We start from the raw sequence: 20,929 nt of genomic DNA, 5'->3' as shown, positions 1-20,929 counted from the left end.
TGGTTGACTCACCGGTTGCTATGGCAGGAAGCCTAACCGTGTTCTAAACGGTCATATATTCATATTATAACATTTATGGCTAATTTAATCTTTTTAGCCCTAATAAAAAATATTTTCAAAATTCATGAAACCTTGGCCTATAAATTTTGAGATTTTTCTACTTGGTAAAAGTTTAGCCATATCCTTAAGGCAAGTCCATTCAGCTAATTATAGTCTTATATTTAAATGACCACACATATTAACACTTTATCTTGTTTTGTATCCTGCAATACATAGTCTGACTTAATTTAATAACTTATATGATTGTTACTTTCAATTTGTTTCTGTTCTGTTAAACATTGTAGTCTTATCCGTATTTCTTTTGACCCGATACACCTGTTAGAAAATGAACTCATCTTCTTTTGCTTTGAAACGAGGCAGATATTTCTCGTAATCGGATTGGTTTATTTCGAACATCATTTTAGGAGCGGCAAAGAAGAAACAACAAAAAATTAATAACAAAATTTGATAAATATTAATCAACCACTAACCTAATTGTTTTATATATATACGGTAAATATGATTAGATCCATATCGATTTTGTTTTGATGACTCATTTCATTTTTTGTCATAAATTTATGTTCAAACGACATGTCACGAAAATCCGTTACATTGTGCCTGATCTATTAACTTACTGCATGCGACTAAAATTTTGAAATTTGAAGGTGAACTTAAAACGGGAAATGTCCACTGACAGTTTATTTTCTACCGATTGTAAAATTGTTGTTGACTGTTAGGCATTCTTATTTTATCCAATGTTATTCTAATAAAGCATGTTTAGACTTGTTTAGTTTACATCAGAACACTTGTAACTACTAATCAGCACCATGGTCCATGGACCAGATCAGTTCCTCGGCTGTATCCAGTTGATTGCCCTTTTATATATACTGTACAATACATATTGTTATCTGTTTTATTCCCTGAATCTTAATAAGTTATTTCCCAGAATGTTATTTAAAAAAGACACTGCTTTTAGTGACATTGGTTTCAAATTGGATCATTTTCCTTCAAAGTCTGCCGATAATAAACTTCCTTTAAAACCAGATGACCATTAAACCCAGATGGCTCAAAAAAAAGATCTTGTGTTTTCTTTGTCCAGTGGTTGACGCTCAATCAGTCAATTCTATTAAATTTTTTGGTTTGGTGATCGTCAATCAGTAGATTTTTTTATCAAGAATAAATGCAGGTTTCTTCTGTAATTAATTAATTACATTATTTTTCTTAAATTGTGGAAGTTTTATATTATTACAAGAATTTTGACATTGAGTGTGCAATACCTCTTACGTGACTCACGTACGTCTAGCCAGGACACACTGTATTGGCTAGCCTTACAGCACTTTTAAAAATTATATGGAAGTCGAAAATGCAAATGTTATTTTGTGTCTTTAAACGATGATTTTAATCAAGTCTCCGCATTTGTCCTAGCACGGATTTATATTACATATTGTTATACTAGTGTGTACACTTTAATAAAGATGCTCCGCCATTTTGTAAAAAAAATCAAATACGAACAAGCGTTGTATAATCTATCTTGATAAAGGTGTCAAAGTTGCATGTTATAAGTTATAACGTCCTCGATTTTCATGCTTATGATTTGTTGTTTTATATATGAAAGATGAATTGTTAAATCATTTTTGTTAATTAAGCACATGGATTGAATAAATAATGATCAGAGGGGAATAAATAAATAAAAAGAATTCTGAAAAAAAAAAACGGTGAAAAGCAAAAATATTTTTCAAATACAGTTAGATAAATATCGAACATAAAAGCACAATCAATTAATTAGCCTTAATTAAAGCCTACCATGGGACTGACAATAGAATTTTAGAATGCGTTTCATGGAACATGCAAACTTTCCTTAATGATTGACAAACTTAGAACTATACCGTCGGTAATTGACGCAATTATCAGAGCCCAACAACAATTATTTTCGGTGTTTTTTTTTTTTTGTTGTTTTTTTTTTCAATTTGAAAATTAAACTTAATGAAACAGAAAAGGATTATTTTCAAAATTGTAAACTATTTCAATTGATGTTCTTTAACTGCAACAAACGCTATTTTTTTCTCGACATCTTGAGATGACAAAGATAGATATTCGTACTTTCTTTACTGTAGCCAACAAGGCATGCATTTTCGACTTCCATATAATTTTGAAAAGTGCCGTACGGCTAGCCAATACAGTGTGTCCTGGCTAGTCGTACGTGACTCGCGTACGGCTAGAACTTTTGGCTAGCCGTACGGGCCCGTTCGGCTAGCCACTTCCTTAGTATAAATTAAAAAACCTAAGCCATTATCTGGATTGAATTCAGTTTTAGTACTCATGTTTCTCAGAGCATTTCAAGTGTTATTCAATTATATTGAACAATGACTTATAGAAGAAATAGACCGACATTACAATACACATGTAGTAGTTAGTAATACATGAAAGTCAGTTCCAAACCTGTTTGGGATGGTGAGGTTTACCATTATATAAGTGTTCATTTAACATTTTAAAAGTTATTGTTTTACTTTGTTAAACAAAATATCATTCTTTCAGAAGCAGTGATGGATGATTATTTGAAAATAGAAAAAATTGGAGAAGGTGAGTACATTTCATGATTCATCTCGTCTTCTTATGCAGCATTATCAGATTTTTAGATGGATGATGGTGATAATTATCATTAATGACAAAGATAGTTTACTAAAGAAACAGCAATAATGCTTTAAACGGTTTAAACTGACCTGGCTCCTTGCCACTCAGTTTTTTTGTTTGTTTTTTTTTCAATTTTATTTTGAAATTCATACAATGAACAATGCTAATAAATTCAAAGCGGGGTTAGACCATTAACAACACTAACCAGGTAAAAGTCAGTAATGAACAAAAATTCAGACCAAGAATAGCATAGATATCAAACATTCTTTGTAAAAAAAAAAATACAAATCAACTTGTGATCCAGTGGACTGTGCTGTTATTGTAGAAGTATGATCAGGCCACTTTTATTCTACATTACTGTGATTACAGGTACTTATGGTGTCGTGTATAAGGGAAAAAACAAAAAGACTAACAAGTCTGTGGCCTTAAAGAAAATTCGATTGGAAAGTGAGGATGAGGGAGTCCCGTCAACTGCTATCAGGGAAATATCTCTGTTGAAAGAATTGCAGCATCCAAACATTGTCTGGTAAATATCAACCATTTCCTTTCTATAATTCTCATTTGAAAAAAAAACTTCACTTATAAAATGTGCTAGCCTATATATTGCCAATTGGAAGATTTGTTGAGAGATTTCAACTGCTTACAATTGTTAGAAAATATGGAAGAAAGTAAGCATGGGGTGAAGAGGAAATTGATCCTAAAATTATAAAAAAAAGAGTTACTGTGCTTCAAGTAGATGTATGCGTATTTTGAAACGTATGTTTGTCCATAGAGTTGTTCCTTAAGTAATTTACTAACATTCCATGTAAATAATTACTAAAAAGGTCATTACATGCAAAAATAGGGATTACCGTGTTAGTCATGCAGTAGAAATTTGGTGATATTGCAAAATCAGTCATTAACCGCACATAACATATAAATTATTACTTGTATCTTATTACTTTTCTTAAAATTTAGTACATTTTAATTAAAGTTTTGTTTTTTTTAAATACGTGTATTTTGGCTCATCCGGAGGTGTGCAGCTTTATTCTTGCATGTCAGACAGGATTATCTACCGTTTACACCGGAGTGCTAGAAAACCCTGTCTTACACCCCCCATGTAAGACAAGTCGCTTGCTTTAAATGACGTCATTGCCGTGCACCGTTTAAGAATGAATTGCGTTCTTAGGATGATGTCACTTAACCATTATGAATGAAGTTGTACGTTCATACGCTACTATAAGAAAAAAGTGCGTAATGAGAATATCAGGTTTCGTAATTTCTGTTCTGAAAATAATTGATATGTAATATGCAAGAAAAAGAATCAAACACCAGCTGTCGGTACAGACGGGAATATCTAGCTCTCGGGTAAATGTTTAAGCGGAAACTCGGCAGAGCCTCGTTACCGCCGTAAACAGTTACCCTCGAGCTAGATATTCTGGTCTGTACCAGCAGCCAGTGTAAGATTCTTATAAGCTGATCAATGTAGACATTTATATAACATATTAAGAATACAAACCTTAACTGAAAGGCAATACTTACACATGTGAAGTGCATGATTTTATGGATGTAGGAATGTTCTGCATTTAATTCTTTTCATTATCTCACATTTATACTGTTTTTGTTCTGCTCTTTCAGCTTGGAAGATGTGTTAATGCAGGAGAATAAACTTTACCTTGTGTTTGAATTTCTTTCTATGGACCTGAAGAAGTACATGGATACCATTCCAAGTGGGCAGTATATGGACAAAATGTTGGTCAAGGTAAGAAATTATATTTTTTTATCAAGGCACTCTAGTTTAAATTCACAAAGTATTGTCAGTTTGAAAAGAAACAAGTAATTCTGGCAATGGCTAAGTCATTTATCCTCCATTGGTTAAAAAATATCTTCCATTGGTTAAAAAAATTCATGTTGAATGTAAATGACAATGATTTGATAAGGTAGACTAAATTGGCCAAAAATGATTCAGTGTACTTTTGAAGTTTAGATTATGATCATCTTGTTTAAGATCATTTATTTCACTTGCCACTTCATTGAAAACAAGTCAAACTTCAGTTCTACAATCTCTGAACATTTGAAATGTCAAGAACATATTTATACCAAGTAGTGTTGATTATAAGTTGGATTTCATTAACCAAGATATTTACATATTGATGTTGAATTTTTATTGAGAATTATGTAAATTGCTGTACTGATGAAAATGACTTGTACGGATGAAATGATCAGTATCTTCATTGTTAATTAATAATGAGTTTATTATATAGACAGTACAAAGAATCTTTTGGCTTTGTCAATAAATATACTTTCACAGTGTAAGAAATTAGGATTTGAATCCACTAGGCTGGTTGGACTACGAGATTGGAATATTCACTAGCCAAAAAGACATTTCACTAGCACAATTCATTTGATCAAAACAGTTGTTTATATTGCCTCTGAAAATACAGTAGCCTGGTCGGGCTTGTTACTGTGAAAAGTTGGTAGCCCAAGGAGAAATTTAGTAGTCAGGGGCTATAGGACTACTGCTAATTTCGAACACTGCTTTCATTAGATGTAATTTATAAGATATGGGATTGTTCAGGCCATTTTGATAGATTTTCTTTATGCTGAAATGTTGCTTTGAACTGTAGGTTACTTTTACTGTTTCTATTTTACAGAGTTACACATATCAGATAACACAGGGAATATTATTTTGTCACCAGCGTCGTGTCTTACATCGTGATCTCAAACCACAAAATCTCCTCATTGACAATAATGGTGTGATAAAACTAGCAGATTTTGGACTTGCTCGAGCATTTGGTATTCCAGTCAGGGTATACACCCATGAGGTATACCTTCTACTCATTGATTATGATTTACATACTTACATTTCTTTTTATGTCTTTGAAAGTAACATTCATCCTGACCAGTTAACCCTTTACCTCATGAACATATTGTGAAAAACGGCCGTTTTTATTGAAAAGCCTCCTGTTACAAATTCAAACTGCTTTGGAACTATGAAAAATGCTACAATACTGATGAAACTTGACGGACCATAGCCTCTGTAACAGCATGCTGAATATTAAATTTCCTGTTACCATGGCAACGGGGGGACGTCTCAAAATTGCCAAAAATCACTATTTTGCATTGGTTTTTTCCATCAAAAATGATTTCAAAGTGCTGCAACTTCTCAATGGATTGAGATGAAGTAAAAGGCTTTTCAGCGTTGGTTACATGTTTCCTTACGATCCACCTGAGGCCATTATGGCCTCAGGTGGATCGTAAGGTAACATGTAACCAACGCTGGCATTTTTAGCCTGTCACATGTCCAAAATTTTCTTGGCGATGAGGGACTTCTGCCCCCCTTCAAACCCCCAAAACGGAAGGGGCACATCCCCCTTCTGGCAACCCCCTGATGTACCTTTTTGATCTATTTTGTTATACATGTGGAAGTACAAATATTTGTAACTTATTCTAAATGTCATCCATAAAGGTGGCAAAATGACATTCTTGTAATTTAAGGCGTGCAACTCCTACACATTAGGGCCCCTCGGTGTGAGATGAATTTTTTTCAGAACTGAATGATGGAAACACTTGAAAATCCTGTATAATAATACATATATGTGGTACTGAAGTATTAATATTTTTTCATGTTAACAGTTAAAGTTTAATAACAACATAACATTTGTATTATCTTTTATAAAGGTTGTAACACTATGGTACAGAGCTCCAGAAATCCTACTGGGTTCACAGAGATACTCTACACCTGTTGACATATGGAGTGTGGGATGTATATTCGCTGAAATGGTCACAAAGAGACCTCTCTTCCATGGAGATTCAGAAATTGATCAACTGTTCAGAATATTCAGGTAAGTTTTTGATTATTTTTCAGTTTACACGTTGCACAATATTTCCTTTTGTGCATTTTTTCTGTTTCAGTATAATAATGTTATGTTGATACTTAGCCAGCTAAGTAAAATTTTAAGTAAAATTACAGTATGTACCAAAGAAGATTTCGAAAAATGTTACATCATAATAACCTAGGGAATATCATATTATTGAGTTTAGCTAGATTATTGGGTGAAAGTTATGTTAATGTAAACTTAAAAAAAGGACTTTAAATTACCATCAAAATGGTAATTTTCCTTCAAAATTTTTGCCATTTATATCTACCGTATATAGAACACTGACGACACCAACAGAAGAGACATGGCCTGGAGTGACTAGTCTACCTGATTATAAACCAACCTTTCCTTGCTGGAAGACCAACCAGTTACAGAGCTGTGTAAAACAGCTAGATAATCAAGGCCTTGATCTCTTACAGGTAATTATTGACATAGATATTGATTTGTAAATATGATAAAAATGATTAAGTAGTCATGATTTATTTCAACACAATTTAACCTAAATGGTTTCGTACATAACTATGTTAAGAAAATTGTTTTATGCACATGACACTAGTTCTTGGCCATAAATAGTTCTAGAGGAAAATCTATTAGAAGGGTGATTAAGATTAGCATATAGCTTTTCATGTGAATTGAGTAAGTTAAATATATAAAGTAAAATATATTTTCCAGTTAAAGGTGCTCAAGGTTTTTTAAGCTATTATAGCATAAAATCGGCTATTTTTCCCTCTTTTGCCCATGTTATAACGGGACCAAAACCATGTGTTAACATAGTCACGCGCTCTTGTTATAGCCCGGTTTCACCTATGCGCAATACATACAGGGCCCAGTAAACAAACAAACAAAAAATGACGATTTGGCCTGTTTGCCGAAGAGTCATGCGTTCTTGTTATATTGAAATTTATTGATTTGAGGGCCTCAGTCGCATATTCCAGTAACTATGCCGGAAAAACGGCGTATAGACATCTTGGTTGTCGCCCTTTCTAAGAAACGGACAGTTGTCAATGTAAACAAATACAGTAGAATCTACCTGTCATTCAGGTTAACACTCCGATTAACTTACAAAACTAGATAACACAAAATTAATATGAGAAAATGTTTTTTATTTATGTTAATGTTGATAAATGCTCTTTATATTTCTTTGAGAGAATGCTTAAACTTGTTTGCTTGAAAAAAAACCGATTCTGATGTCACTGATCTGAAATCACTCTAAGAATTTCTGAGGGTCATGTTTTGTCTTGGGTAGAGGGTAGAGTAATGTAACGTTTTTTTTTCTTGAGATAATTAATCTCCAAAGGCCAAGCTTTGTTAAATCAATTAAAATTCAAAATTTTCTTTCGGTTCGTTGTTGGCCCCGGAAAAATGAAACGCATAAGTAAAACATAGAATTGGATAAATACCGTCCAAGCACAAGAATTTAATGTAATTGTGTTTTGTATAAACTATACATCACGAATCTGTTTGAAAATTTTATGCTATAATAGCGTCAACGCACGTTTATTTCGTGTTATAAAGTCTGCAGAGTCCCTCGGAACTGTTGGAGCCCTCGCCCTACCGGGCTCGGGCACCAACCGTTCATCGGGACTCTGCAGACGTTATAACACGGAAAAACGTGCGTTAACCCTATATTAACGTTTTGAGATTGGAAACTGATTTTATTGTTCAGATTTTAAATTGTTATTGATTTAATTAAAGATGTTGTAGATAGAACACCTATGATATATAATTTCCGTTTGTTTATTACAGCAAATGTTGATATACGACCCTGCTCTCAGGTTATCAGCAAGAGAGACATTAAATCACCCATACTTTGCCAACCTCGATAAATCTGCTCTACCAGCTAGATCTTAACAATGACCAGATAGCAGTGTCATAATAACCAGTGGTTTTGTTATGCTCAAAACAAACGTTGTAATTGTAAAACAGAAAGACTAGAAACATCTACGTGCTGAAAAAAACCCAACTTGTTGTGCATCATGTTTGTTTTCTCTCATGCGCTGTTCTTGTTAACCCATCACAGTCATTTATGCAGTTTTTCTCAAGTCATAGGAATCGCCTTTTAAAGGGCTTGTTAACTTTGATGTAAATGAAATTAACAGAGACTGGTAATTAATTATCATAGTATATTTTTGTCTGTCGGAGCTTTATAGTGTGTAAAGTCAACTAGATCATACCAGGTGATTTTAAAAGCATTTGTATGATGAGCAAAAAGGAATTATTTCTAGTAACAGATGAACAAAAAAGAACAAAAATATCTTTAAAGACAAGAAAATAAAACGAAGTAACATACATTTTAAGACTTGATGTTATATAAACAATTGAATTCCTACATATCAAGTTCATAGGTACCGTTTCTGTGTTGATAGATATAAAGAATCAATAGTAAATGCACTTTGAAGCATGAAATATGATCATTTAAAGATATATAAACTTGTTAAACATTCTTTAAACTTAGTCTTACCATTAGCCTTCAGTATCAAGTTATACTTATTATAGGCCAACAACCACCAGTGATCATGTGTTCAAATTGTCTCCTCTTCTTTTTTTTCTACTATTTTTTTGTAAATTGTTTTGTGTTCATCTCTTATATGTGATAACGTGTAATAATTGTGAAATACTGTTTGACCTGGACATTTTTATGTTTTCATGGTTTGACAATACTGGTATTTTATTTTGTGCGAGTGCTTTTGAATTGTTTTAACCATTCAGTGCTTAATGTATATATTTATATATAACAGTTTTGCTTTGTAAATTTTGGTAAATTATGTTATTGAAGTAAATATACACTTAGTAATTTAATAACCTACATTTAAAGTTTTCATCCAGCACAGTTATAAGTCGATCTCATTAAATTCAGATCATCATTTTCGCTCTGTTATTCATCTTTTGTACATTTAGACCTATCTGATAGCAGTTTTAAGACTTCAGTGATTTAATGCTGAATAAAGGCTAAAAGTATCATGCCTAATAAAACAGAACAGGTGTGCATGCTGTCCAAAATGCACAAACTGGCAGCATTAATCTGTTACCATAAAAAAATCTGGTGTCTAGTTCAGGGAGGTCAATGGTTTTACCCATGTGTTTATATATGCATATAATATTGAATTAAGAGACAGCATTTGTTACATTTTTTGCAGTAAACTCCAAACACATTTGGATTATAGGAATATCATTATTTGAAACTTGCATTAGACTAGATTTTTTCAGGGTAGGATCTCAGAAGACATGCAATGTGGTCTGTTTGAATAAAATTATGTTAAAGCAAAATTGAAGTAATAGATCAAGATACTTATAAAATAATACTTTTGTTATATACATGTACCTCCTAACTTTATATTCAACCATAACAAAATATTACATATTAACAATTTTTCATATCGTACTGACTTGTATATAAATCTATTGTATTTGTGCATGTCATACAGTTGCTTTTTGCACTAATTTAGCTTGAAGGCATGTTACATTCAAACTTTTCAAGTTGGATTTGAAGAGTTATAATAATTGAATATTGAAATGATGTATTTTATTGTGATGAGTGAATGGTTATGTTTGATATATATACTACTATATATAATCTTTTGATGTTCTAAATCAGTGAATGTTTGCTCTAGTGTTTCTATTTACATTTTCTCTCTATAAAGTTTTCCTCTTGTACCAATCTCACCTGTCTGTTACATCCTTCTCACTTACATAGTCTGTCTGTTTGTCTGTCTGTCTGTTTTATTATGAGCGAAAAAGAACACAAATAAATATCAACAATCTGTTATGCTTTGTGTTTTTATAATGTGGACCTGAGACAATCAGGGACCTGTATTTATCTCCTATTTTCACTATCACTTACATGACCCATATCTGTCCTAATATAAATAAATTAAATTATCAGCTAAGAGGATTACAAGAATTTCAGCACAACATATATGTCAACAAGTCAAGGGCAACATTGTCGCAAAATACGCCTGTCACAAAAGTTTTTGTCAGAGATGTTGGTATAAAACATATGCTGTGGGCAATATCTTGATATTTTATCATCTCTAGTGATTTTGCAAATAACCTAAATTACATGTGTCATGATAGTTATCATTCGTGTTACAATCCATCAACGAATGATGACTAAATGGTCACCGTACACAAACTTTGACCTCTCGATGTGATCTTGACTTTGGTAGCAGGGACCTGAATTATGTGCGAAATACTTAGCTTCACAATGGTATTCATAAAAATGATCATCTGTGTTTCAATCCCTCAATAAATGATGACTATATGGTCTGAATACACATTTTTATCTGAACTTTGATACCTATTTGTGACCTTGGCCACAGGCATTTGAATTTTGCACGCATGTAATTTTGCTCTGGACAAGCATTTTTCAATAACCTCTAAGTGACCTTTGACCTAGAGCTGGTTTATATGTGCTACACAGCTTCACATAGTGGTAAACATTTCTATGAAGTTTCATTAAAATTCCTCAATGTGTGTAGATGTGCTCTGAACAATAAAATACTGGATGCAGTAAGGAAGACAAAACTATGAAAGAAAAATCAATTATGTTTAATTATGTATTAAGTTATAGTAAAAAATAACATTTGTTTACATAAAGTTCAAGGGGAGTAATTCTGGAAATAGTCACACTAGAGTAATAAACCTTGTCACACAACGTGTGTAATAAGAAATATATATTTGCAGTAGATACCTTGAAAAGTAAAGAAGTTATAATATTTCTTAAAGAAAATCCTAAGTTCAAAGAGAGATAAATCTAAAAATATTGCTTCAAGAGTTATGACCCTTGTCACATAAGATGTAATTGATGATAAGGAATAAGTATTTGAAGTTTGAGGTAGATACCTTTAAAAACTAAAGAAATTATAGTCAAAAATAACATTTTTCAAGTAAAAAAATCGGGGAGATAATTCTTGCGATATTGGTGCTAGAGTATTGAACCTTGTCACATAACATGTGGTTTATGATAAGGAACATATATTTGAAGTATGAAGTTGATCCCTTAAGAAATAAAGAAGTAACGGTAAAAAAATAGTATTTTTTAAGGAAAATTCTAAGTTCAAGGGGAGATGAATCTGAAAATATTGGTGCTAGAGTTATGAATCTTGTCACATAAGATGTGGTTGATGATTTGAAGTTGATACATTAAGAAATGAAAAAGTTATAGTGAAAAATATTTTACTGCACCAAAACTTTGATTTGAAATCTGGATGCTGACGCCGGGGCAAGTAGGACAGCTCCCAGCTAAAAACTAAGTACAAGAATAGCTTCATGTTACCACCCTTTGTATTTAAATTTTCTTATGGAAGTATTTCAAGGGATTCCATTCTAAAAATGCTTTTCAAAGAAAAGCAACACCGTTATAAATGCAAAGGATTGGAAGTTACAATGTATATGCTTCTTAATGGGGAAAAACCATGTCTTGACATTGGGAATGCCTCCATTTACTGAAAGTGACTATCACTACATTGTATTTATGGCACATAAAGGATATTGAATGAGAGTAGGTTCAATACTAACTTTATTGAATGAGTTGAATAAAATTATATTATGCCAGCCTTTAGCGATCTTAATATTATTTTATTCGAGTTCAATAAATTTAGTAATGAATCTACATGAATATTCTATTTATAACATATTCAAAATAAGAACTTTTCACAGTAAAAAAGAACCAGTTTTTCATTGACGTGCTCATAGTGTAATACTATCTTTAGCATGTCTTTACGCTATGTTTATATAATGCAAATCAGGAGCGAAGCCAGCTTTTTTCAACTTGTAGGTACATAAAAGGGGGTCTGGGGGCTTAGCCCCCGGAAACCAAAAACAAGTTCAGATTAAAAATAGCAAAATGCATGTTCCAAAGTATGTTCAAGGAAAATTATCAAAACAATAATTTTAAACTATGAATTTGATTAGATGCATACTTTACTGAGGATGGTAAATCATGCGCACACACTTGATTCAACTATACCGCTTGAACTCACCAACTCCACTCTCGCTTGTTTTATTGTATTTTTGGGACTTTTGAAAATGTTAATTTCTTGACCAACTTGTAGGTTCGTGACTATATGGCCTAATAGAAGCTACGCCACTACAAATGACGTCTTGTAAAAATATATGTATGGATGTGCAATACCATTTTTATGGAGTTACGGATATGTGATAAAGTCCATTATCAATTTTGAGAATAACAACATAAAAATTTAACTTTAGTCAGCCAAGAAATTAGAGCACAATCATACTGTATGGTAGTGCAGGCTGGCCAGGCTATACTGGTGGTAAAGGCAATTTACACTTTCAACTTTAGTCGGATAAGGGTCAATGGAGTCTTGCCAAAGTTAAAAATGGAAATTGTATTTTAATGTCAATGGACACAAAAAACAAACACAATATTAAATCAATTTGATATTTAATTAATGACATATAAAAAATACAAAAAATTATTCCAGAACAGACATACTTCGTGACCGTTTCAGTAATGATCGTCGCTTTTTTTCCTGTATTCTTTTCTCATTAGCTGCTCTTTCCCTGAAAATAAATTGTAGTTTTATTTAAAGTTTTTATGATACTTTCTTTGAAAATAATTTCAATATTAACATTGTTGTTTTTAAAAATATTTTGAATTTTGATTGGCTCTCAAGTCATAACTTTGACTTGTTCCTTTTTTTGTAAAGAAATACCTCTGCTGCCTCTATGTTATTCCATTTGCTAGCAGGATACACCTGTCAATGTCATAAAGGTTTCTCGGATATGCCTTGAAAAATCTCACATGCTTTGACAAAGAAGTTCATGCTAATTTAGTAATGGTCTATGCAAATGAGATACTTAATACTAATTCTCAGACATAAAGAATGATTTTTTTTTTCAAAAACACACACAATAGTTAACTTATTTATACAAGAAGAACAAAATGGTACATGTACAAGGATTGATCAAAAAGTCCTTGGCCCGATGTACTTCCAGGAGTCAGAAAACCCAACTAATGGTCTTACTTTTAAATATAATCTTCCTATACATCAATGCACTTTGCCCACCTATCAGTGATTTTTATCGGAGTCTGTTAAATAAGCAAGAAAATCACTGCCTATGCTCCTACTTGTTTAACCCTTAAAAATAGAACTCTCTATTTTGGTCCCCAAAGAACTTACTGACCGCCTCCATGACACCTTCATTGCTTCAAAAAGGTCTACCACGAAGCTTGGTTTTCAGTTTCGGAAACAGGTAGAAGTCAGAGGGGGCTAAATCTGGAGAATATAGGGGATGGGGAAGAATCAATCTTAAAGCCGCAGTCAGTTGCAGCAGCCATCACAACTTGGGATGTGTGAGCTGGCGCATTGTCTTACCGGAGCAGAAGGCCTTGAGTCAGTTTGCCCCTCCATTTTACGCCCGATTTCTTGATGCAGAAGTCTTAATTTGTCTGCATAGTACGTACTGTTCATGGTATGACCTTGCTCAAGATAGTCAATCATGATTATCCCCCGACTATCCAAAACAAGAGGGCCATGATGGCCCTGAAATCGCTCACCTGTATATAGGCCCTTGGGGCGGGGCTAATTTTAAGCCAGAGGCTTCTTTTTTAACAAACTTGGTAGACACCCATTAGAAGATGTTTTATGATAAATATCTAAGCTCTAGCTCTTTGGGGTTTTTAAAAGAAGATTTTTTAAGTATTAACTATAGACATAAAAGGAAAATCAGACCCCCAGAGCAGGCCAAAATTGAACCCTGGGGCTTTTATTTGAACAAATTTGGTAGACCCTCACTAGAAGATGTTTCATGCTTAATATCTAAGCTTTAGCTCTATGAGTTATTTAAAAGAAGATTTTTTAAGTTTTTACTATAGACATATAAGGAAAATCAGTATCCCCGGGGTCAATTTTAATCCCAGGGCTTTTATTTGAACAAACTTGGTAGACACTCACTAGAAGATATTTCATGCCAAATATTAAAGCTCTACCTCTTTCGGTTTTTCAAAAGAAGATTTTTTAAGTTTTTACTATATACATAAAAGGAAAACCAATTACCCCCTGGGGCGGGGTCAATTTTGACCCTAGAGCTTTTATTTGAACAAACTTGGTACACTCACTGAAGATGTTTCCAAATATCTAAGCTCTACCTCTTTGGGTTTTTTAAATGAAGATATTTTAAGTTTTTTCTTTCGGTTGCCATGGCAACCAGAGCTAGGCATGGAATTAAATTCTTTGAACAATTTTTAAAGGTGACCACCAAAGGACCATTCCTGTGAAGTTTTAGTGGTTTATGAGGAGATGTGGTTTAAAGTAAAAGTTTACGGAAAACAGATGAAAAGTGATCACAAAAGCTCACCATGTCACTTTGTGACAGGTGAGCTAAAAACTGAAGCCATCATCTTCCCTGCTGATGGCATCCTCTTGAATTTCTTCGGAGGGGGTGAGCCAGGGTGCTTCCACTCCATGCTCTGTTTTTTGGATTTTGGATCAAAGTAATGGACCCTTGTTTCATCCTAAGTTACGATCTGGAAGATAAAATCAGGTTCATCTCGTAGCGAGACAAAAGACATCTTGAATGTCAAGCCTGGTCCGTTTCTGGACCTCAGTCAACTGTCTGGGGACCCATCTAGCAGAAACCTTTGACATGCCATAGACATAAGTCAGAATTGCCTGATCTGAACCAAAGCTTTTACCCACTTCCCTAGCAATGCTTCGCAGGTGTCGCCTTCTGTCTCACATCACCAGATTGTGCACAGCTTCGGCAGTTTCATCGTTGGTGGCATCTTTTGGCCGCCCATCATCTCCAAAGCTCTCCCTGCCCCTCTTAAATTCAGCAGCCCATTATTTCACAGTGCTATAGGAAGGGGACTCTTTCCACTTTCTCCATTTGGTCTAAATGACACACCCCTCTACTGATCAAAGTGTGTTTTACGTCACTTAATCTGTGTAAAATCATGTGTAACTCAGTCAGTAATCTTCAATAAGATATCAGTATCAACTTATTGTGTGTAAATGTCAGTGTAGTGGCTAGAAGTATATCGGGCCGAAAAGTTTTTGATCATACCTCGTATTTATGAAATATAAATGCCTAGTAAATTTAGTATAGGTACATTGACCTACAAAGAACATGGGTTGTAATTTGTTACAACTTACAAATTGATTTATTGAAATACAGATCTGTTGATAAAGTCCTACATATCAACTCTTAGTTCAAATGACCAATTAAAACAAAATTAAGAGAGTTTGGCCCTCCTTCGTGTTCTATAAGTTGTTTGGCCCTCCTTCGTGTTCTATAAGTTAATAACCTTCTGTTTTCTTATTTGTTACAACCATTCCAAAACAAACAGTCAAGTTATACCTTTTCTCTATTACAGCTTTTTGTTCTGGAGTAAGTTCTTTAGGAAGTATAGATGCCTGGAATATCATGTGTCTAATTTTGTCCAAACAGTCTGCTTGGTTTAATATCTGTTTTCTTGTCTTTTCTGAAGTCACTATAAAATCTCCATTTTTCGTTATTTTATTTGCTTGCTGTAATTGTAAAGTAAAATATGTTCACATGCCTGGTTTTTTTATGCATTAAATTTGCTTGGGAAAAAATGTACATTATTACATAGCAAAAAGTTCAATATATATAAATAATTCAATATATTATAAATAAAGATACCAGAAAAATATACATGAAATAGGGCAGCCATTGCACTGTTTTTATAATATATATATTAAATATTATATTCTATAAATACTTATTATAAACTTTCTACAGAAACATGTATGCAAGTGTCTTTGCCTGCACTGATCCCACCTTACAAGTATACAATGTTTACAATTCATATTAATCTGCTATATTCACCAGAGAAATTGTATAATTTCTGCACAAGCCCCACAATATCATGTTTCATAACATAAACAAATAAATACAAAAATAACTGATAAGTTTTTAAAAAAGATTATTGAGTAACATTTCTTTTTTACACTCATGATACAGCAAAATTGATTATAAATGGAAAATTTTATATCTAGGTCCCACGTCAATACCTCCACCTTAACTGTAGTCTCAAAAAAGATACAGGGACAGGTATGAAATTGTCTGCCTAATTTTCTAGAAACAATTACATTAAACATGTATTAAAGAGGGGCAATATTATTGATTCATATAAATATCATAAAAACAGTATGTTATTACCTGTTCTTTAATCTTTGGTTTAACCCAGTCTGGTATCCAGTCTGCATCATCTACATTAAATCTTACGAATACTTTAGAATTAACTGTAAAAACAAAATATGATAATTATTAGATTAAACAGATAAAAACTCTCAGGTTTATGTCCAATTAAAAAATATTTAGTAAGAATAACTAAAATAAAATGATTGAATGTTGGACAGAAGCTATCATGTCCAATCTGATAAAAATCAATTGTTTTCTTTCTTGGAGGCAATAAACAATAATGTCATTTAACTTAACAAAACTATTATTTCAAAATCAATTCTTGAATGATAAAATTGTTGACAAGAACAACCAATTTTAAAAATCAAATTCCTTTCAAATTAATGGTGGCAAATGTGAATCCTGCATGCAACACAGTCTCAATGTGCCACAAATGTATTCAATATTAACAAATATAAGTTAAAAACAATACCATCTATTTACAATCATATCACGACTTTGGATACAAAAATTGACCTTGACCTTTGTGATGGAGACTGGATTCTTAAATGTGACACATCATCACCATGTCAAAATGTTGACCATACAAAATTATCAATGCACTTTTATGAAAATTACCATTAAGTCTTAGTGTGACCTTGACCTCTGACATACAAACCTGGGTCTTGAATGTGATACATTATCTCCATATCTCAATGTGCCACACATTTAAGCAAAATAACTTCAAACACCATCAATAATGACAAATTCATGAACTGAACAAAAAGAAGGACTGGTGGATGGATGAATAAGCAGTCAGACGATGAGACAAAAAATATAAATATTCAGACCAGATCATAGATTTCTGTCTTCTCCTTTACCTCCTCAACAGCAGTGTAAATGATGGCTATGCCATGCCTTGAATTATTTGGAAAAGTTTTTTCAAAGTCTAAGAGATTTAAATATCACATCATCTACTTCTGATGGTCATGTGCATTTTGAAATTTAATATGGGCTTGACGAAAAAACTCCAACTGACTTTTAAAATATACTTAGTAAGTAAGTTCATTCAGTTCCTTTCTGAAAAACTTGACCTTTGAGGCTTTGAACTTGGGTCTAAAAAAAAAACATTGCCTACTTATGGTTGTCATGTGTACAAATTCAAATTTAATATTCCATCAATTCATGCATGCAGAAGTTATGGACAAGTCACAAAGTATACACACACATGTACATACAAAGGCAACACTATCTGCCCCCTCCACCTCATTTACACTTTATGGCTAAGGGCATGAAAACTAAGCTACCAATAGAATAGACTTGAGCATGGATGTTCAGGCTGGTCTGGCTCTATACTGGACTGGTGGCAAAAGGTAATAACTTTCAGTTCCAGCAGTTTTACAATTGAAGATTTTATAAATATAATTGTATACCTTTATTAACATTTTGTCCTCCAGGACCACTAGATCGACTATACTGTATCTGTATTTTATCTGAAAATATTTTTTTTAAAGTAACATTATTTGTTACTTTACATGTATAAAGTTGATATTTATGGCATTTTCAGACAAGTGAAAAGCAATTTGCTGATAAATAATGAATGCAATAAATGTACCAAAAATTAATTTTTTGGTCAACTATATTTTCAGTACAATTCCATATTTGCATTTATATAAATGACCATTCAAATGTTTCAACCAGAAAAGTTCTTGATTACAAGCAAAGAAGTGATTCCGTATCAACAGATTCCTCTTTTCTTAAACATTTTCAGTTCCTCAAGATGGATATGTGATATATTGTGACAGCCTATAATTAACTGGTACATTGGAAAATATAAAGGTAACATAAGACTTACCTAAAGGTATGACTCCGCTAAATTTTTCCACATCAGTATCTTCATCTATTACTTGTATGTTATCAACCTTGAGAACAAATAAAGCACTAAAAAACTTGACGCAAAATGTTGCTGATCAATTTTCTGTGGCTAATAGATAAAATGTTGTAAGTTAACTGTGAATTGTCTTTCATGATATAGCCCGGGGTTCTATGATATCAAGGTACTTAACATTTATCGGAAAATATTTAAATATAAATATCATAAATGAATGAGATTTTTCTAACCTTCTTATAAATGAACCTTTTCCAGAACTGTTTCTCAAAAAATTATTTCAAAAGAACCAATAAAAATGACATTATTTAGAATATTTTCAATGCCTGCCATTTTGGGTCATTTCAGAGGAGGTTACTACGGTATCAAGGTAATCCCCAAAAAAAGCAAGTATGGAAGGATTGATGGGTCAAAACTTTCAGGTTAAGTTGTGAAAAACTTCCATCAGTTAACTTGCTATAAAATTAAAACTTTATGAACAGACTATATGTCAGTATATGTGTTTATAACATATTTTAATTGACTGTGTAAAAACCATTAAGGAAAATGGTAGTCAAATATGAAGATTTTATAAAATAGTTTTCTTGCCACAAATAGAAATCTACATTCATTATTCACCAAATTAAATTTATTGGCAGATGAAAATGAATCTAGTGTGCAAGTTTTACAAAAATTAGCATCATCGTGTGTTGCTTTTACTAGCAGTCACAGAAAATTTAAATACCTTGATATCATAGAACCCTTGATATCATAGGAACCGAGTATATGTTTCAAAAATATTCTTCAAGTTGTCAGGAGTTCAATATTTTATCCAAAAAAAGGAAAATTTACAAAAAAGTTTATTTGTTGTTGAAATAATATTTACACTAGAAAGATTCACAGAATGAGGGTAGCCCAACAAAGTGTACGCTTTCGGGCTTTTTATTATATAAATACACATATATCCAAAAGTTCCTTATCCGAAAAAGTATCAAGTTTTAACTAACCTTCAGCTTTACAGGTCCCTCTTCCTGTTTTTTAGAATAGAGATTTGTCAGGGATATTTTGCTTGTGTATACTGAAGACAAGAACCTTTGATTATTATTCTCTATAAGAGAATGTGCCCTTAAAATAGCCCTACAAGCGCAGGCAAACATTTTTGTCGTCTAGCGGAAGTTGAAAATGAATTTGGGACTGGTTCCCTTGCTCCGTCCTAATTAAACCGAGCATACTTGAAAACATAGGGATTCAGCGTAAATATTATATTGATTATTTACAAAACAAATGTATATACCTCTCTAACTTCATGTGGTAGCGTGGCCGAGCGGTCTAAGGCGCTGGTTTAAGGCACCAGTCTCTTCGGAGGCGTGGGTTCGAATCCCACCGCTGCCAGATTTTTTTATGGAAATTGAATAAATGGCTACTGTACAGTATTTATTAGCAGCTTGTATAATGTGCATTTTTCAATTTTACTTTAAAACTGATGACATGCATCGATTGTTTTAGTCTATACAGTATTGAAAAAGTGGAAGAGGAAATCGTTCACTGTTGTGGGTGCCAATTAAAGTATACTTACAAAAGAAAGTATCACAAAACATAATGTTTTCACGAAATATGACAGCACAACGATGTTTAACATTCAAACAAACCTTTATTGTTAAAAATATATATTGAGATTAAATTGGCTTTAAACAAAATAATCGCCGACCAAAATTGCAGTTAAGCTTCATAATGTACTGAAGAGATGACATAAACAATCATCAACGTAATTACGGATCAATTACATAAAACATTCAATAGTTACTACTTTTTGTGTATCATTCTGTAATTTCAGCTAATAATTGAACAAGAGGGCCATAATGGCCCTGAGTCGCTCACCAGAAACAACTGCTTTTCAGTAAAAGATAAAAGACTACCTAAGAATGCTACAGACAAAGTTTGGCGATCATCTATCAATTAGTTCTGTAGAAGCAGACGTTTAAAGGTATTTCTATTTTTAGCTTTAGCGGCCACTAAAAGCGGCCAATCAAATTTGATAAAACACTACCTAAGAATGCTACAGCCAAAATTTGGTGATCATCCATCAATTATGTCAGTAGAAGATGATGTTCAAAGGTTTTTCTACTTTTAGCTTTAGCGCCCCCTACAAGGAGCCAATCAAATTAATATGAGCAAACATGATAATTTAAGACTACCTACTAATGCTACAAAGTTTGGTGATCATCCATCAATAATTTCAGTTGGAGATGATCGATGTTCAAAGGTTTTTTCTATTTTCAGCTTTAGCGGCCCCTGAAAGGAGCCAATCAAATCAATATGAGCTAACTTGATAAAAGACTGCCTAAGAATGCTACAGACAAATTTTGGTGATCAGCCATTTGTTAGTTCTGTAGAAGCAGACGTTTAAATGTATTTCTATTTT

At 32.8% G+C, this 20,929-nt stretch overlaps 2 protein-coding genes and 1 non-coding gene across 4 annotated transcripts; 2 read left to right on the top strand and 1 right to left on the bottom strand.

The window, feature by feature from the left end:
• The first annotated feature begins 401 nt into the window (after window positions 1–401).
• Window positions 402–10,291, top strand: LOC132720210 (cyclin-dependent kinase 1-like). Of its 2 annotated transcripts, none has more exons than XM_060704285.1 (8): window positions 402–552; window positions 2,575–2,619; window positions 3,040–3,196; window positions 4,288–4,411; window positions 5,304–5,474; window positions 6,331–6,494; window positions 6,808–6,949; window positions 8,277–10,291. In XM_060704285.1, the coding sequence occupies exons 2-8, from the start codon at window positions 2,583–2,585 to the stop codon at window positions 8,379–8,381; spliced, it is 900 nt and encodes a 299-aa protein (XP_060560268.1). In that variant the 5' UTR covers window positions 402–552; window positions 2,575–2,582; the 3' UTR covers window positions 8,382–10,291. The 2 variants fall into 2 exon arrangements, with proteins under 2 accessions (XP_060560268.1, XP_060560269.1); XM_060704286.1 differs by lacking the exon at window positions 402–552 and adding an exon at window positions 681–704.
• A 2,628-nt stretch (window positions 10,292–12,919) lies between these two features.
• Window positions 12,920–19,718, bottom strand: LOC132720209 (large ribosomal subunit protein mL62-like). The gene is made up of 6 exons (XM_060704284.1): window positions 19,515–19,718; window positions 18,496–18,562; window positions 18,074–18,133; window positions 16,680–16,762; window positions 15,855–16,024; window positions 12,920–13,055 (listed from the first exon to the last, which is right to left on the bottom strand). The coding sequence occupies exons 1-6, from the start codon at window positions 19,662–19,664 to the stop codon at window positions 12,968–12,970; spliced, it is 618 nt and encodes a 205-aa protein (XP_060560267.1). The 5' UTR covers window positions 19,665–19,718; the 3' UTR covers window positions 12,920–12,967.
• A 99-nt stretch (window positions 19,719–19,817) lies between these two features.
• On the top strand, window positions 19,818–19,899 carry Trnal-aag (transfer RNA leucine (anticodon AAG)). The gene has a single exon. It is a non-coding gene; the product is annotated as a tRNA-Leu (tRNA).
• The last annotated feature ends 1,030 nt before the right edge of the window (window positions 19,900–20,929 follow it).

Source organism: Ruditapes philippinarum, unplaced genomic scaffold (assembly GCF_026571515.1).
Source record: "Ruditapes philippinarum isolate M1 unplaced genomic scaffold, ASM2657151v2 ctg812_1_1_1_1, whole genome shotgun sequence".
NCBI lineage: Eukaryota > Metazoa > Mollusca > Bivalvia > Venerida > Veneridae > Ruditapes > Ruditapes philippinarum.
Note: the sequence above shows the minus strand (reverse complement) of the source record. Positions and strands in the feature narration are given on the sequence as shown.

Excerpts from the sequence above, each read along its gene's own strand:
- LOC132720210 (XM_060704285.1), top strand. The coding sequence starts at position 2,583 with ATGGATGATTATTTGAAAATAGAAAAAATTGGAGAAG. Across the intron at positions 6,495-6,807 it reads CAACTGTTCAGAATATTCAG|AACACTGACGACACCAACAG; the intron begins GTAAGTTTTTGA and ends TACCGTATATAG. Across the intron at positions 6,950-8,276 it reads AAGGCCTTGATCTCTTACAG|CAAATGTTGATATACGACCC; the intron begins GTAATTATTGAC and ends TGTTTATTACAG.
- LOC132720209 (XM_060704284.1), bottom strand. The coding sequence starts at position 19,664 with ATGTTTGCCTGCGCTTGTAGGGCTATTTTAAGGGCACATTCTCTTATA. Across the intron at positions 16,763-18,073 it reads AGGACAAAATGTTAATAAAG|TTAATTCTAAAGTATTCGTA; the intron begins GTATACAATTAT and ends TTGTTTTTACAG. Across the intron at positions 16,025-16,679 it reads AACCAAAGATTAAAGAACAG|CAAGCAAATAAAATAACGAA; the intron begins GTAATAACATAC and ends TTACAATTACAG.